Here is a 17,251-nt window from a genome sequence, read left to right as displayed (position 1 = left end):
CCAAAAAAGGCACCCCCCCCTCCAGCCACTATCCCATTATCTGCTCATGCAAAAGCACCCCCCCCACACACACTCCCCAGCTGAATTCCCGATGCACAGTGGGGAGATGGGCACCCCAAGCAGCTCCCTGCAGTAGCAGATGATACACGTGTAGGGCACGAGGGAGTTGTTTCTGGCCAGGGAAGCTTGGCAATTGCTAGTTAAGAAGCACAGTGATCAAGAATTTTCTGTAGTATCTGGCTGATGAATCTTGCCCATATGCTCAGGGTTTAGCTGATTGCCATATTTGGGGTCAGGAAGGAATTTTCCTCCAGGGCAGATTGGAAGAGGCCCTGGAGGTTTTTCACCTTCCTCTGTAGCATGGGGCACGGGTCACTTGCTGGAGGATTCTCTGCTCCTTGAAGTCTTTAAACCACGATTTGAGGACTTCAATAGCAGAGACATAGGTGAGAGGTTTTTCGCAGGAGTGGTGGGTGAAATTCTGTGGCCTGCGTTGTGCAGGAGGTCAGACTAGATGATCATAATGGTCCCTTCTGACCTAAATATCTATGAATCTAAGAGCAAAACTCTGCTGGCAATTCAGTTTAGGATGCCAGCCTAACACACTGTTTTTGCTCCAAGACAGGAACCCTTTGCTAGGCATCACCGCTGTCTGAGAACAAAAGGAGACAAAGCAAACCCACAGTGGACAATGCCTGGGGTGGAAAATCTCCAGATAGTTTATTAAGGAGTATTGCAAAGGAATAGTTATTGTTACAATTCATCATAATTTTTCTGCACAGAAACCAACCAACCAACCTGTGTCATAGATCTGTACACGCGTCTCTGGGGTATATGTTTGCCCCTGGGGGAATATTATTGTTTTCCAGGATATTGGCTATACAGGGTGCATTTCAAAACCTAGGCTGAGTGGCTGGATTTGTATCAGTTTAAAAGGTTAGCATGTCTGGGCAAAATGGATGGTGAAACATCCCAAATATACGGAAATGGTCTTCTCCATGTGGGAAACCCATGGGGCTTGGGGTGAGAAAAACTAGCCCCCTCACCCCTTTTCAGCTGCAATAATAGCATGGTTCACCGTGTGTCGTAAACACAGTGCCAGCAGCTAGAAAAGAAGCCCAGAGCTAGAGCTTTAATGTTGGATCCCAGTGTCCAAGCTAGTCATACAAACTGGGCAGACCCCTATGGGGACATCACTCTTCAGACTGGTTTTCATCGGGAGCAAGGTTGGCTTTTCGCATACAGGAAACCAGCCAAGATTTACATGGACCCAGGCCTAGATACAGAGCTGTACGGAACGGGATTTAACCCATGTGAACAGGGAACTGAAGGGACAGGGAGCAACCAGAACAAAGGAACAAGAGGCTGCGTTGTTTAGGAGCCACACGGAAAAAAACCAGACACGGGGTGGTAGGTGCAGAACTGGACAGTCACAGGAAGCCAGCAGGACCTGAGGGGACCCACAGAGCTAAGTGACTGAAGTCAGGGTAGATCAAATCATGGAGCGTTTCACACACGCACGTTAGTTACAGGCTTCACTCACTGTAAGCTATAGAGCCGTATTCACAGGAATAGTACAGCCAGCCTCTAGAGCTGGGGTTTTGTTATTCTCCCTCTGGTCTTGGGCAGGCAGGACAGATTTTGAGCCAGAAGAGCAGGTCCATTAGTTCAGAGGCAGAAGCAGACTCAAATCTCTACATATGGACTAGCCACTAGAAGCGGACAAGGAACTGCTTCTATTAGCCTGGGTTACACTGGTAGCCTTGTCTTCAAAAACCCATGGCCAAATCCTGCTTGCTTTGTGCGTGTGAACAGTGCCTGCAAAGCCCATGGGGCTGCTGACATGAACCAGACAAACAGAGGCCAGCTCACTAAATACAGTGCTGTTAGATTGACAGTCTGAAACCCTCAAGTCACATGCCAGTGATGGCCAGGTACGGGTTCTTGGGGACACAGGTGCCATGTTATCACAGACAACAGTCCAGTGAACGGCTGGTGGGCGAGTGCACCCCATGGACTGCAATATGTGCAGTGCAGAGTCAGCGAACAGACAGAGCTATCAGCTGGCCTCCCGTACTGCAAGCTCCCCTGGGGTTTAAGTTCACACCCTCTGGTCAACGTAGCAGATTTAAATAGAGATCATGGGGAGGGTGTGTACACGCAGACAGCTGTTATATTAAAATATCTACCAGTATGGACAAGCATATTTCTGCACAAACAATACAAAACCCAAACTACTTAGAATAGGAGTCCGGCCTTCACCCCTGCTTTGGACTGATGAAGCGTGAGTGATTTAGGGAGCTGGGGGTGCTCCATCATACTGCTCACTTCCTGAATTTACCTGCCTGTGTCCTACGAATGTCCAGGGTTACGATGACTCACAGCACCTCCCTCTGATGGGGTTAGTCCCTTTCCAGGGATGGTCAGCATCTGGAGGGGACCAGAGTCCACTCACATCCCAGAAAGTAAACCCAAGCAGGTGGAGTAGGGGAGGAAAGGGTGAGGGGCAATGAGCTGGGTGTTTTCTCTGTAGGGCAGATGGGGGTGAAAAGTTCCTCTTCTCCCTTTCCCTTCCTTTCAGGTTATTGTTCAACAGTACAGAGAACGGCAGAGATCTGCCCCACTGTTCCCCAGAACTAGCCCATGCAGCTAACAGGGAATTGGAGGAACCGGGGGAAGTGACGTCCACAAGAAAGGAGGGGCAAGAGCCCCCCAAAGTACACATTACCATTTGCATGTCAACATTAACATACAGCACATTAATTACAGACCACAGTACACTGCACACACAATACGCACGCATAAGAACAGACACGTTAGCCTCTTCAGGGAGACCACAGGGGAACTCCCCAGCACCCGAGGGATCAGAACCCTGGCCATTCCTTTCCTGTCCTCAGACCTTGTTTCATTGTTATTTTTTTTGAAGACCTATCTCTCCTTCAAAGCCACTGCTGGTACTAAACAGCAAGTACTCAAAGCCTCTGGTTCAGCATACCCCAGCACTTTGCCTGCAATCAGGGCTTGCAACAGCTACCCCGGGGAGTCTGCGGAGCAGGGCAAGCCCAGGGGCATGTTGCAGTGGGATAAAACAGGACGGAGAAGAACAGGTCTGCCTGGGCCCACAAACGAACTCATGTCTATTGTTTGCTACTTCCATCAGGTTTTCCTCCTCTCCCTCGGGTCCCCAGTTCAGTGAGGTAGTTAAGCACACGTTTGCCTTTGAGCAGGTGAGAGGTCCCACGGACTTCAAAGTGCGTCTGATGTTAGACATGTGTTTAAAGTACCTTGCTGAATCAGGCCCTAAAATATTAGCTCATTACTGAAAGGCGGCTCATCAGCTCTGCTTTGGGGATGTGGGAGAAGAGGGGCAAAGTTCACAGCCTGCTCCCTGGGAGCAATAAAGGCAGGGTTATTGCACACCATAGGCCTGTGGCTCCCCGATAACTCAGAGACTGGACTGTGAGGTCAATCTAATAAGAGAATGAGGGTTGCCACATCTTATCTAGACAGCGAGTGTGTATGTATATGTATGTACAGAGGCCTGGGCAGTATCTACATGATGCAAGCTCTACATTCCAGAGTTTCAATGGAGAGTCGAGACACATTTACATTTGGCCCCTGGACTCGGGACACTTTAAAAGCCATTCAAGCCAGAGCGCTCACTTTAGTCCTAGAGAGTGTTCACAGGTAAATGATATGAACCAATGGATTCAGTTTAGCTTCAGCTTGGCTTCTTTTTAACTATGAAAAGAACACACACAATTAAACCCTCTCCCCCACCCATCTATCCAGGGTACCAGACCTCCCTGTACAGAGCTCTGCTTGTCATGGGATTGTATAGGGGTGGTTCTCCCACCGACACTATTCGACGGGAAAAGTCTCTAGGGTCAGCCAGCAAACATGTTACAATACAAAACCAGGCTGCAGGAAAATCCTCCACTGAAGACTGTTGAAACGTAGGGAATGGGAGGCTGCTGCAGAACGCAAGCTCCCCTCTTAGCTGAAGAAGAAGAAGGAAGGAAGGCTGGGAATCAAATTAAAACCAAAGCGACGTGACTAGGAACAAGATAACCACGCATGGCCATTTGCACAACCCCTGTAGGCCGGGCTCCCAGCTGGGATTCCAGGGAAGCGCCCGCGCTACCTGCTCCTCAGGGCAGGGGGCGTTCGCTCTTCAGCAGCTCCCGAGGGAGGCATTCCAGCCCGTCAAGGCTCTGCTGTTACATACAGAGTGTGTGAACAGGGATAAGGAGGCAGGAGGCAGGCTCTATATACACACAGGCGTGCACACTCCCCGCCCCACTCTTCTTCTGACATTAGCCCACAGCTAAACCGGCCTTTGGTTTTTTGGTAACCCAAGCCCTGCAGGTTCTGAAAGACAGAAAGCACACCCACATCGCGTAAGTATCGCTCTGGTCTCCTTGCACACCTGCTATTTAGAGCCATTTTTAAACAGATCACAACAGCATCCCGTGTTATTCCCACATGCTGGGCCAGAGGGCAGTCGGGGGCCATCTCAGGCTTTTAGTGAACTTTACTGTCAACTTTGAGACAGGTGTTTCCACGCTCCTGGGGCTGAGCACTGGCAGAGGTGAGGCCCAGTGAGGACAAGGGAGTAGCGTGCAAGCTTCCCCACACCCCACTCTCCCAAAGCACCTCGGTCTGTTCCACTACAGCCCCCGGATCCTCCTCGTGCAGCGGGTCTCTGACATGGACAAACCAATGCCAAGCTGGTGACAGATGGGATTTGAAGGTGCAAGCCCACTGCCTCAATGCACTGCAGTACTCAGAGCCCTTCTGAGCCGCAACCTGAACGGCAACTGTCCGGGGTTCTCATGCAGCGCCAGTCTCAGCAGAAGGAAAGTAACCCCTGGCGTGTGAGAGCAGCGTTTCCTTACCGGCTTCCTTGGACAGCGGTTTCACTCCCTCCACTGCTTGGGAGTTCTGGGTCCTTGACACAGCACAAGGTGGGCGCCAGGTGTATTCTGGCTGAAAGGAAGAGTGAGGAACGGGCAGCGTGAGAGAGGGCATGAAACAGGAGGTCTCAGATTCTGTACAGAACAACTTGGCAGGAGGAAGAAGGGGACGTAGGAAGGATAGTCCAGTGGTTAGGGCCCTGGCCCAAGACTTGGGAGACCCAGGTTCAATTCCCTGCTCCACTAGGCTTCCTGGGTGACCTTGGGTAAGTCATGCAGTCTCTTGGTGCCTCAGTTTCCCTCTGTACAATGGGGTAACAGACTCTCCCTGTCTCCCAGGGATAAATGCATTAAAGAATGTGAGGATCTCAGATATTCTAGTGCTGGGGGCCAGATAAGCACCTAGACAGATAGATGGGGGAGAGGTAAGACATACCAACACTGACATTTTAGTTCATCAGTGGTCCGAGTCCACCAGATGGATCATGGAATCATGAGCCACGAACTCCTGAGGGCTACCCCTGGCTCTGCCACTAAGTCACATACCAAGTGTGGACCACCAGCAGCATGTGCAAATTGCCCGGATCAGTCTTTTGTGCATGCAGTCCCTGACTTGTGCACGCAGTCATGCTGACTACACACACATTGTGTGTGCACAGCTGCACTCCCTCCGGGATAAGGAATGAGGCCCATAGCGAGTGGGTGGGCAGCGGCCTACACTTAGCTGGCAGGGGGTTGGGTGGAAGAAGGTGGCCATGCTGCTACCTGGGGATTGTGTGACAGGAACCGCCTTGCCTGGAACACATCCAGATGCTGCAGGAGAGGCTGGGAGGTGCGTGCAAGGAGCAGAGATGGTTACAGGACGGCTCCCCACCCTGGCCCATCCTTATGCCTTCCCGAGAGGGTACTCACAGGAGGGAAGTGGTGGAAGTTTTGCACTGGTGGATGGTCGCCCGGCATTGCTGAAGGTGGGTACCGGATTTGATGCCAGTCTTCATAGCCATGGTAGACGTGGTGGGGCACTGGAGGGCTATACTGGAACTGGTACATGGGGCAGCCAGGGCCAAGAGGCCCCGGGACCGGCTCTGGGTGCAACCTCTCTCCAGAAACCTGCAAGAGGCAGACAGGCAGATTCAGGAGCAAAGCCAAGATAGCCCAGCTTGTACAGACCCCCTTCCGCCCATCTGTGCAAATCAAATGTGCCCATCGTTGTAGCATCTGTGCACCATGAGCCCTGATCCTTGGCTCTGGCCGAGACGCACTTGGCACAAGATCCTAGGCTGAGGCAAAGGTGCCTGTAAGGTCCCTTCATGTCCTCTGATCCCAGCACCAGCCAAGGGCAGGTTCAGTCCCCAGCATCACCTAGAGCAACCTCAGTGGTGCTATGGCTAGACGCCCCCCCCCCCACCAGCCACGCCCCGACACACCCTCTGAGCTGGGGGCACCGGTAACTCCGGCACACGTTCTGATTTCTTAGCCTCCCTAGCAGCTGTACGGGTTTTTACAGCCAGGGCCCCGAACCCCCAGGGTAGCCCTGGCCTACGCTGCTCCCCTTCCCACCCCGCCCGTCTCTGCGGGGCCCATGTTGCTCTGGCCAACAACCCGTCCCCAAGAGGGGAGAGCTGCTTCCGCCCACCACCCTCCATACCTGCTTGTGCTGCTTTAGCAGCTTCTTCAGTTTCTCCTTCTCCTCCTTCTCTCTCTGACAGTCGTCCTTGAAGAGCCGCAGCTGGAGGAGAGGCGGGGTCAGAACCGAGAGGGGACTTGCCGCAGTGTCGCACAGCACCGGCCCCCACCCATGGACGCTGGCAGGCGCCGGAGAGAACTCCTGCCCACCGAGGACAGGGCAGCCCAGCAGACCTGGTAGCAGCGACCGACAGCCCCGCTGGGGCCCCGAGCCAGAGCACTGAACGCACCCACTGCCCCCACCCTCGCTGGGCAGATGCCAGTCTGACCTTAGCATGATCCCAGGGGGGCTTTAAAATAAATCCGCAGCCTGGGTCACGGGCGCTGGGCACTGGCAGCGGGTGGCTGCTCGTTTCCTGCGGGGGGTTACGGCCCAAAAGGCAAGGGAATTTTGGCAGCTCCCGTTCAAATGCGGGGGGGGGTTCCCTCGGGGCCAAGCACCTAAAGCCACCTCATCAGCACTGACCGAAGCCCTGCCTGGCGCCCCCGATGCCAACAGGCTCCTGTGGGTCTCCCACCACCTGCTGCCCCGAGAGCTGCTGACCGGCTGGGCTGCGTGCCGGGGCAAGAGGGAAAGTGGGGGACAGCCCCAAATCTCCCTGAGGGGGCAGCTTCTGCAGCTCTTCAAACAGAGAGCAGCTCAAGCAGCTGCTGCCCGGGGCTGCGATGGAGGAGACGGCTTGGGAGGAGAACAGATCTTTAAAATCTCACTGACAACAGGCCCAAACCACCCTGGATCGCCCACCCTGCTCAGCACGAAGCTCCCCAAGGCTAGAGGGAGCTGGCTGTAGGCCACAGCAGAGGCAAGAAAACAACTTAATCTCAATAACCTTTTAGTGACCAACCCTCGGGGCTGGTGGGAAGCCAGGGCTCACAGGAGGCCGTCGTCGCATACCCCCCCGCCCCACCGCGAAGCAAGGGGGCTCAGCTGAGTCGGGGGGAATGGGGACCTGAACTGGGGCTCAGCTGAGTCGCGGGGAGTGCAGACCTGAACGCTGCTAGCTGACACAAACTTTCCTGCGCTGGGGACACAGGTCTATCGTCATCATAGGTGGGGCTGCACATGGGATAGCAGGACCCCGCACACTATGCATGTACGTGTCTGCTGTGTTTGTCTCTGCTCCCCAACCCCTGCTGACCCCAAAGCACTATGGAAACTGCCGGCTTCTCCCACACAAGTTCCCCTTCCCCAGCTGGCACGGCCTTCACCTCCATCCCATCTGTGTGGAGCAGTAAACAAACTGCCCACACCACACACTGAAGGGCTAGATCCCCCGAGGGCCAGGAGGCAAAGACCCAGCTCGCTGGCCGATCGGCACAAACAGGGGTCAGGGAAGGATCGTGCTGCGAGATCCGGCTCCATCTGCCAGTGGGTTTCACTTGTACCCAGTCAGCTCTACCAGCATTGGCTGTCTCAATGCATCCATACACACAGCAGATGCCATCACATGGCAGAGCTGAAGGCTCGGGGCGGACTTGTCTCCCCTGCCCCCAAAACACCTTTTGGCGTGAGCTTCAGAGCACAGAGCATTCTGAGCATGACTCCCCCACTCCTCACCCAGCTGCCCTACCTGGTTGTTGGAGACTGTTAACTGCTTCTTAAGTTTCTCCAGCTGCTGCTTCAACTCTTCCTTCTCCTCGTTCATTCTCTCCCTGTCGCGCCGCTCCCGCTGAAAGTCCTCTTCAAAGATCTTCACCTGGCAGACAGAAGAGGCAAAGAGGGTCACCAGGCCCTTTCAGACACCTCCCGCAGGGGCCAGGGCGCGGCAGGGGAGGCGCCCTCCCTGGGAGCGCACGTTGAAATTCTTCATGCCAAGCTAACCAAAGAATTCACACCGAGCCTTAGAGATACGAGACACCACTCCCAACAGTGCGAGCCCATGTCAGACCTGGCACCCCGCTGTGTGTCCTTCAATGACACTCCCTGTCATAGGCACTTCCAGCCGAGGCCTGGATGGGGCCACGGTCAGATACCACCAATGCCGTTCCTTACAGCCTCTTCCCAGTTACACAAGAGTAAAGCTAGAGGAATGTCAACGGAGTTGCTCCCCAGCTGACCATGTTGGTGGGAATCCAAGCAGAATCTGGCCCTTTAAGCAGAGAGGAGGCTGGGGCTACCTGCTCAGAGACCCGAGACCCTTCCCAGGGTCTGCGTGAAGGCTCTCTCTGCAGCCTTAGCTAGCCCAGAGAGCTAGAGTGAGAGAAAAGAGCCACAATCCCTCCTTACCTGCTGCTTCAGGAGCTCGTTCTGGGTCAGCAGCTCGTGTGGTCTCATGCTTCCACCTGGCTCCGTGGCGTTACTGAGTGCAGAAGGGGTGGGAGCAGGGGCCTGGACATTCAGGGCCTCCTCCAGGGCCTGAGGGTGGAGGGGGACAGAGGGCACCATTAAAGTGCATAGAGCAGTGGGGCACATGCCCAGCTGGAAGGGGGCTGAGAAGGTAGCCCGGGAACAACAGATATCCAGAGTTAGTGCAGACAAACCAAGTGAACATGGTGAAGAGCACAGCCACCACCCAGGCCCTTTCTCCTCTCGTGCTCCGACTGCTGATTAAAAGAAACAAAATCCCCACCTTTCTGCCTCCCGGAAAATCCCGTGTTGTCACTGGCCCTCCCTTCCCCCGGTCACCACTTAGACAAGCCAGGGGTGAAACTAAGGACCGAACAGAGCCCTGGTCACTATCCAACAGCGAGACATGCCTGCCGCTGCTGCGGGATGTCTGGGCAAAGCCTCCGGCTCGTCCTGCTCAGGGCATAGCTGTGTCCCTCCAGGATTTAGACATGGGAGCGGCGAGGGGCAGGTCAGCCAGAACAGACAGAGAGGGCTCAAACCCAGAGACAGGCAGGATGGGTTTGAGGAGGGGCAGGCTGGTACCCAGAACACCAGGAGAGGCAGGCTTGATGCACAAGGGGTATCTGCCAGCCAAGTGCCACAAAGGGCTAATTCCCCTGTAATGCCCCATCCCCAAAAGAGAGACAGGCCCTCCCCGCAGCTGCGCTTGCAACATGCAGCCTGTACACTGTCAGCACAAGCTCGATCTAGGACCCTGGTGACCTGCAGCTACCAACCAATGAGCTGAAGTGCCCCCAGCTGCCCTCACACTGTCTGATGGAGCCCTAAGCGGAGGCCCTCCCATAATCCCCTGGCGGGGTGCGTGCATGCACCCCTGAGCGAGGCAGATTCCATCAGAGACTCTTCCCAGGGGGGGAGAAACGTTTCTTCTGTCAGCTCAGCCAATTCCTAGAACATTGGCACTCCCCCCTCTTGGGGACCGCAGATCTCCCCGGGCCGCTGCTCTCTGGCACTGCAGTGGCCAGGAGGTATTTCTGTGAAAGATCTTGGCTAGGAAGGCAGGACAGGGAGCAGCTGCTCTGGGTTTACTGCCCAGCTGGGAGGAGGGGGACGAAACGGGGCAGCCGCTGCCTTGCTCTGAGGCACAGTGCATTGGATACGAGGTGCAGCCAGTGCCCGGGGAGCCAGGGGATCTGCACTTTGCCATAGGTACAGGCACACCTCTTTGAACAGGCCCTTGGAAACCAAAGGCTTATCTGGGGCGACCAGGGATGGGCGCTGCCAGGCTGCCCACCTTGTTTAGCCTCTGGATCTCCTTCTCCTGGTACTCCCTTTGCTTGGTGACCGGTGCCAGCTGCTCCTGCAGGAACCTGATTCTTTGCTTCAGATCCCTCACCTCCCCAGCCAGCCTCTCCTTTTCTGCCTGAGAGCGCAAGAGGCAGGGAGGTCAGAGGAAGGAGCAGTCGTATGTTACCCACCGCCCTTCCGCCCAGGCCTGTTGTTCCCTCCCTGGGCGAGAGGGGCGGGAGAAGCCAGGTGGCAGAGCGGGGTTTGAGACAGGAAGACTCATCCCTCGGTTCAAGCGCCGGAGAGCACAGAGAACAGCACCTCTGCTCCCATCGGGAAGGTGCCTTCTTGCACGGCCGTGGCTCCGCAGAAGGGAGTCTAGTCAGACCTCTCTGCCCTCCCCTCTAGTAGAGCTGGCCCCTCTGGAGGGCTCAGCAGATTTCAGAGCCTCTTTCCCCCCACCCCCAGCAGACATTTCCCTGAGTCTGACCCTCTTTCCCACCACCGCACACCAGCCGGGCTTGTCAGCCTGAAAGCAGCGAGATGGGCCTGCTCCTGCTTATCAGGCCCCGTGGAGGCCCTCAGCTCTGGTGCTGCAGGGCGAGTGGCAGCCCGGTTCTTGGGGCCTGACAGGACGCAGCCTCCTTCCAACCGTTCGCTCCCATCCGGGGGAGTTTGACTACGCTGGGAGGCAGAGTGCCCCCAGAGACCCTGCATGGGGCCCGCCCGCTGCTCCAAGGCGCGGCATGCAGAAGGGTCGCTGCGTCCTCACAGAGCCTGGAGGAGAGCAACATGCTCCATCTCTCCCCACTGCCCCGGCCCAGAGTTTGGTCAATCGTTCTGCTACCACAGGGGCTCTGACTCGGCCGAAGAAGCCTGGCTCAGGAGATACCTCAGGAGCCAGAGGGAGACGATGTGCTGGGAAGAGCCAGGGTTACTGTGGCAAGAGGAAGCCAACGCACAAGTGCCTGGTTTTTGCCCAGCTCCTGGGTGTGGGGAGGATACAGCACTCCCCCCAGCAGGACTCACCTCCTCCACCTCAATCTTGGATTTCGCCAGGAGAAGCTTGCGATCAAAATCCCTCTGCTTCGGCTCCCGCTCTGCCTCCAGCTCACTCAGCGCCCTCTGGGAGTCCGCCAGCTTCTGGCGGAGATCCGTGATCTGCCGGGGGACAGGGCGGCCGCGTGACCGTCTGGAATGCAGCGCTGCCCGCAGCTGGTTGTGCACAGCAGAGGTGCAACCCCCACCCCTATTTGCCCCCCCCCGCATTTTAACGTAAAACTTCCCAGAGCCTCTTCTGCTGCCTCTCCCCACCCGTGTCATGCATGAAACAGGAGGTTCCAAGGGAAAGAGATGGGCTCCGATACCAGGGTGAAGATGAGAACAGCACAGATGCCTCGGCTGGCATGGACGGAGGGGGAACGAACGGCTGTATGGGTGGGGAGAGAGGCTGGGGAAAGACGGGTGCACTAAAGGGGCTGGGGATACCCTAGTAGCCCCCACGCTGCTCCCTGCAAACACATGGCACACGTTCGCCTCCGAGACATGTGCATACACAGCATCTGCCACAAGCAAACTGCGTGACACAGGCTGACACCTAGGAGGTACCTTCTGCTCGTACTGCTGCTTCATGGACCTGAAGTGCTGATCCCACTGCTTGTTCACCTCCAGCAGCTAGGGGGAGAAAGAACAGAGTTAACTGGGGCACAGACCCCCCTTGCCCCCCAGCCGAGTGGGGCGAACGGGCGTTTGCAGCCTACCAGTCTCCTACTCACAAAAATATTCTTTTCTCTCTCAGGAGCTCTGTGTGAGCAGTGTGCCCAAGCAGAACCCAGTTCTTCTCCCGCTAGCCAGGCTCATGCTCTTCGAAGTTGAGCTGAACCATCGTTTGTAAAACCTTCATGCTTCGGTGACTTTTAGTGAGCGACTAGCAGCTCCAGCAGGAGAGACAGTAGGAATGTCACAGACAAGCACGGGGCAGGCCAGCTCTGCCAGGGCACCTCAGTCTGATCCACAGCCCCCCGCTCTCCCAGCGCTCCCCCGCCCAGCTCTGCCAGGGTGCCTCAGTCCGATCCACAGCCCCCCGCTCCCCCCTCGCCCAGCTCTGCCAGGGCGCCTCACTCTGATCCACAGCCCCCTGCTACTCTCCCAGTCCTGGGCCTGTCCTGAGCAGACACGTCACTGTAAGACCCCCATCATGCCAAGCGTGGGACTGCTTTGTAATGCGCGTACATTAGCACTAGGCCACCCAACTCATTCTCCGTGTGAGCCAGGCCTGGCCCGCCTTTGGGGGAAACGGCTAACATGCTAAGCCAACAGCTCCTGTGTGCGCCGTGGTGCTCCGCAGCGGGCCCAGCTCACCTCATTACGCTGATGCTCGAGGATTTTCACCTTCTTCTCGCTTGTCCCTGTCACGCCCTTGCCCGATGCTTTCTCTGCCAGCGCCCCACTCTGAAGACAGTGCAAACAGAAACCCTCAGGACCTTCCTGGCAGCTGGGCCAGACGCATCGCAGAGCCAGGGAAGCGGGAGAAAAGTCCTGCGTCCAACGGCTGCCTGCCCCACCTCCCTCAGCTGTCCCCTGCCATCCCAGCGCACCTGAGCAACACAGCTCATGCTGTCTCGCACGGCGATGGCCGTCAGCCCCGCACGGATGGGAGCAGAACCCACCCCCGTGGTTCACCGACACCAGCCTTGCGCTGGTTGTCTCTCTGCAGGTAACCAACTCAAACTCGCAGCCCAGGCAGAGTCCAGTGGCCTGTCCCCATAATCCGTCGATTCTGGCCACCACTTGCCACCCCCCAACAGCCACCCGAGCAAGCGCAGGGTGGGGCAGGGGAGAGGAATTTAGATGTCGTTAGTGTCAGGAATTGCTTTTTGGACCTCAGGAGGCATGGGTCCCCCACAGCGTCACCTGGTGTCTGCCTCAGTCCTGTCCCCACCCCCTTCTCGGGGGAAAGGGATATCTCCCCCTCTTTGAGGAAGTGGACGTGGTGGGAGCAGCCAGCCCTCCGCCTACAAAGGCGGGGGACGCCTTCTAGTTCAAGGGAGATCAGCCTTCGGCTTTGGCCCCTGCTGCTTTACTGCCTCCCTTGGCACGGGAATCCTCCGCGCGCTCCTGTTGCTGGTCTGACGGAGCAATCACCCGCCCTCCCAGTCACACAGGGTTTTCAAGTCAACGGTTAATGAGTGCACCCGCACTCACTTGGCTTCACCACCTCCTGCTGCGGAAGTAGCATCCTCCCCAGTGTGGAGAGGGGGTTTGCACCCCAGCTCCGTGGCCAAACCCTGGTCGCCATTTCTGTGCTTTGGCCCAAGACCATTCCTCCCCTTACAATGACTTGCTCCTTTCCAGCCCAACTCTTGGCAATGGGGGAGGGGAGCAGCCGTGCTCTGCCGCTTTGCACTTCCCTGCTGCAGCAAGGTTTGCTGGTAGCCAGCACTGACCCAGTGGCAGTCAGCAAGGCTGCAGGGAGCATGGCAGAATCATGCCTAGCTCTGCCGTAGCTTTATGTCCCTCCCTCCAAAATAAGCCTCTTAAAGAAACAAATACTTGCACTTGTTCCAAGCTTAGGGCCTGTTTTCCCACCCTGGAGCCCTCCTTCTACAGAGGGTGACTGCTGGAGTCAGGGGCACCACCCCAGCAACACAGGGGTTCAATGGGGAGAATCGGGCCCTGGAAGTTTAAAAATATCAGCCTATGAAGGGTTAAAGGATGCTTTGAAGATAAATGGGGGGGTTTGCCAAGAGGGCTTCCTGGCACCCTCCAGGATCACACTGTGCTCTGGACTTGGGACTCCATTCCAAGGTGCGATCAGGGTATTGTTGCAAAGGGTGGGAGCTATCCCTGTGGCGTGGGAGCTGTCCCGGGATGGCACAGGGAAGAGGAAGTGTCTTGGCTGCTCTTACCTGCTGCTGGCCAGCGCTCTCCACACCGTCCCCTTTCACGCCCACCTTGTTGCTCATCACCACCATCTTCCTCAGCTCCAGGTTCTCACACCTTTGCAGCAGGAAGAGCACAACAGAAATGCAGATTGAGAGACCCTCAAGGATTCATACAGCAACCAGCATTTGAGGAAGTTAACAATCAGGGCAGGAAAGATGCTCAATTCCCTCCGATCCACCCCACCACCAACAGCCTCTTGTCCAACCAACATCCTTCCTGCTCTCACCTAAGCTTCTCCGTAGCCTGGTTCCTCTGCTCCAAATCCTTCTCCAACTTTGCCCGCAGGTCCTCGTTCTCATTACGCAGTTGCTCACACAGCGTCTGCCAGAGGAACAGCAAGTGGCTTTAGGCTCATGCTTCACACAGTCCCCTTGACATACAGTGAAAGGGCATTCCAGCGACAGAACCCCCCTTGGTTTAACAAGGCCAGGTCCCTGTCCAGCACCCTCATGGCCAACTGGGCTCTGTGACTTGGTCTCTCCTCCACTAATGCTACTGGAGGAGAGAAGCGCATACACACCTATCCCTTGGGCACTACACATCTCACTCACAGGCAGAACGTGACCTCAGGGCTTCAAAGGGTGGTCCTAAAGCGGCCAACCCTACTAGAGACCATAGGAATTGAACCAACGGTCCAGCTAACCCAGCAGCCTGTCTCTCGGTAGCATCTGCCATCAATGCTTCTGAGGAAGATGCAAGTCATTCTATGGCCAATAGTGAGCAATTGCATAATCAAGCTGTCCATGAGAGAGATTCCCCCCTGGCCCCAGGCACTTACTGCTTTGGTCATGGCTGGAAGTGGGAAGAGACAAGGGGATGCAGCACAAGAGCAGGCTGGACACAGATGAGCCTGCAGTTTCCCCACACACAGATAGCAGGGGGACACAGAGAAGAAAAGATCGAAGGAGGGACTGGTGTGGCGGAGGGGGAAGAAATGAGGAGAGGAAAAGGGGGAGTGTGGAGAAAGGCAGCTAGGCAGTGCTCCCTGGCGGAGGTCCCTGCAGGATTTACATGGGGGGAGAGGTCAAGAGCAAGTTTCCTAGGCATGCCTACGGGGGACAGATCCCACAGGCCTCTCTGCTGTGTGCAGAAGGAACGTCCCTACCTGCAGAACGGACGTCCTCTGCTCGTTCTTGTGCACTTTGGAGGCCAGGCGGTTAAACTCCAGGGCCATGCGCCCCAGGTGAGCCAAGACCTGGTTCTTGTCCGGCTCCTCAGCGAAGACACTCAGGGTGCTCTCCAGCCGCTGCAGGTGCAGCATCAGGTTAGTGTCCTCGTTCTGCAGCTCTGCCTCCTGGGAGAGGAATTGCAGGCGGTCAGAGAGGTCAGCCTGGCAGCCTCGCACCGTGGAGCTGAGGGAGAGCAGGGCTGTGCAAGGGAGGAGGCAGCCAGCCACTCAGGCAGCCTCTCTTGGCATGTCAGCAGCACCTTCCAGCCAGTGCGGAGTTAGCCTCACCTCGGCCCTGCCAGGCGAGCACTCCCTGACAAAGCACTTGGTTAAAGGGCAGCGAAGGTAGCTTAGCAAGCACCTTCCAGCAGGCAGAAGATAGCAGCCAAACCCACAAGCCTCCGAGAACTGGTGCTCATCATCCCGCTGAGATGCCCAGCGGCAAATGAATGTGGGGCCAACTCAGACCCCTAAACAGAACCCAAACAGGGCATCCATACAGCACAGGGGATTTACGGGGTTCACCCCGGGGTCCTCCTTTCTCGACCTAATTCGCACTTCTCCCTGCTGAAGGAACAGTGTCTCCCTCCATGCAGGACTCTGAGCCTCCAGTGCCCTCTAGTGGCTTCTGTGTCTAGACAGCGGTGCCCTTCTACATCCCAAAAGACACTACAATGAAACCCAAGTGGCTACCAGAGTTCTAGGATCTCCCGGCTTCTCTCTCCATCATCCATCCCACACAGGCAATGCTGGAAAGCACCAGTCCCAGCCTGCCCTCAATGGCCAGCCAGAACCCCAGAGCGTCCAGAACGCGCCTGTGCCCTGTCAGTGAGATCTGAACCAGCCTGGTGCAGGTTCTTCCCCACCGGGGTCTCCGTTCAAGGACAGTCCCCTGGGAGACATATTGTGGGTAGCCCTGGGACCACACAGGAATCTTGGAGCGTAGGAGAGCTCGCCCAGACGACTCGGTACACAACCCTGCTCTGGCTGGGGCGCCAATCAAATGCCAGAGTCCAGGGAGATGCCCCGCCTCTTGGGGGACAAGTAAGCAAACGGGACCCAATGGGCGGCGACTCCCCTCGCCCCCACCTCGCTGAGAAGTGCCAGAAGGTGCCGCTTTTGAGCTACACACTGGAACAAGTTCAGCTTGTGCTACCTGGTGCGGTATGGGAGCTGGATCCCCTGGACCTGCTCCGGCCTCGCTCAGAACTTGTCTCATCCGTTTCCTCTCTGTCCCACTGCCAGCGCCAGGCCCTTCGCCTCTGTAGCTCCTGGTATATGGGCCGGCCTTCCTGCAGCCCTCCACTGCTTCTCCAAGCTCAGCTGGGCGCAGCTCCCTCTCTTGCCTCTACCACGTAATTCCTCTCTTCCGCTGGGCTTTGTCCCTGCCGTTGTCCTGCTCCCAGTAACCCCAGGGCATGTGGGGATCCAGGTCCCAAGACAGACACTTGCCGAGATTGGCCCAGGCTGTATTTATCGTGGCCGGGCACACCTGCCGGCATGCGTCACCCCGCACACCCACTTACTTACGCACATGTTGACAGAACTCCCGGTTGCACCGTTCAGCTACTGAGCCCTGACTTGCCCTAAGCTATTGTGGGTGTTTAACTGTTTGGTAACCTTGGAGACTGAAGACACCTTCTGGAGCCATGACTCCCAAGAGGGAACAGGTCTCACCCTGCGTGCCACCTGGCCAGTCCACCAAGAACGGGGCCTGCCCCGGGCAGAAGCTTGTGAGCCTGTCACCTGCTGGGAGAGCCTGGCACCGCTCCCCGGGCTGTCTGACTCACGCCCCGCCCCACCCCCCTGTCCTTTTGCCCCCATGGCCCAGGGAAATCCCAGAGTTGCAGGAGTCCATATCCACCTCTCACGCGTCCCGTGGCTGACTCAAAGGGGAAAGCGAAAAAGCAGCATCCCCCAGCTTCACAAACCACAGGCCGTCCTCAGCCCTGTGACTTT

The 17,251-nt window shown here is 56.7% G+C and overlaps 1 protein-coding gene across 5 annotated transcripts in view; it reads right to left on the bottom strand.

The window, feature by feature from the left end:
* Positions 1-696: 696 nt before the first annotated feature.
* Positions 697-17,251, bottom strand: part of TNIP1 (TNFAIP3 interacting protein 1) — a 45,476-nt gene continuing 28,921 nt past the window's right edge. For 4 of the 5 annotated variants that reach the window (XM_037906460.2, XM_037906459.2, XM_043521276.1 and 1 more), the window contains exons 6-18: positions 15,230-15,418; positions 14,351-14,445; positions 14,088-14,178; positions 12,541-12,630; positions 11,788-11,853; positions 11,209-11,340; positions 10,187-10,315; positions 8,830-8,958; positions 8,174-8,299; positions 6,565-6,645; positions 5,829-6,026; positions 4,899-4,989; positions 697-4,371 (exon numbers count right to left, since the gene is read on the bottom strand). In XM_037906460.2, coding sequence (XP_037762388.1) covers positions 4,328-4,371; positions 4,899-4,989; positions 5,829-6,026; positions 6,565-6,645; positions 8,174-8,299; positions 8,830-8,958; positions 10,187-10,315; positions 11,209-11,340; positions 11,788-11,853; positions 12,541-12,630; positions 14,088-14,178; positions 14,351-14,445; positions 15,230-15,418 — 1,461 coding nt within the window. In that variant the 3' untranslated portion in view covers positions 697-4,327. The remainder of the gene's footprint in view (positions 4,372-4,898; positions 4,990-5,828; positions 6,027-6,564; positions 6,646-8,173; positions 8,300-8,829; positions 8,959-10,186; positions 10,316-11,208; positions 11,341-11,787; positions 11,854-12,540; positions 12,631-14,087; positions 14,179-14,350; positions 14,446-15,229; positions 15,419-17,251) is intronic. The other variant, XM_037906461.2, reaches the window with a different exon arrangement.

Source organism: Chelonia mydas, chromosome 8, assembly GCF_015237465.2.
Source record: "Chelonia mydas isolate rCheMyd1 chromosome 8, rCheMyd1.pri.v2, whole genome shotgun sequence".
NCBI classification, from domain to species: Eukaryota; Metazoa; Chordata; order Testudines; family Cheloniidae; genus Chelonia; species Chelonia mydas.
Note: the sequence above shows the minus strand (reverse complement) of the source record. Positions and strands in the feature narration are given on the sequence as shown.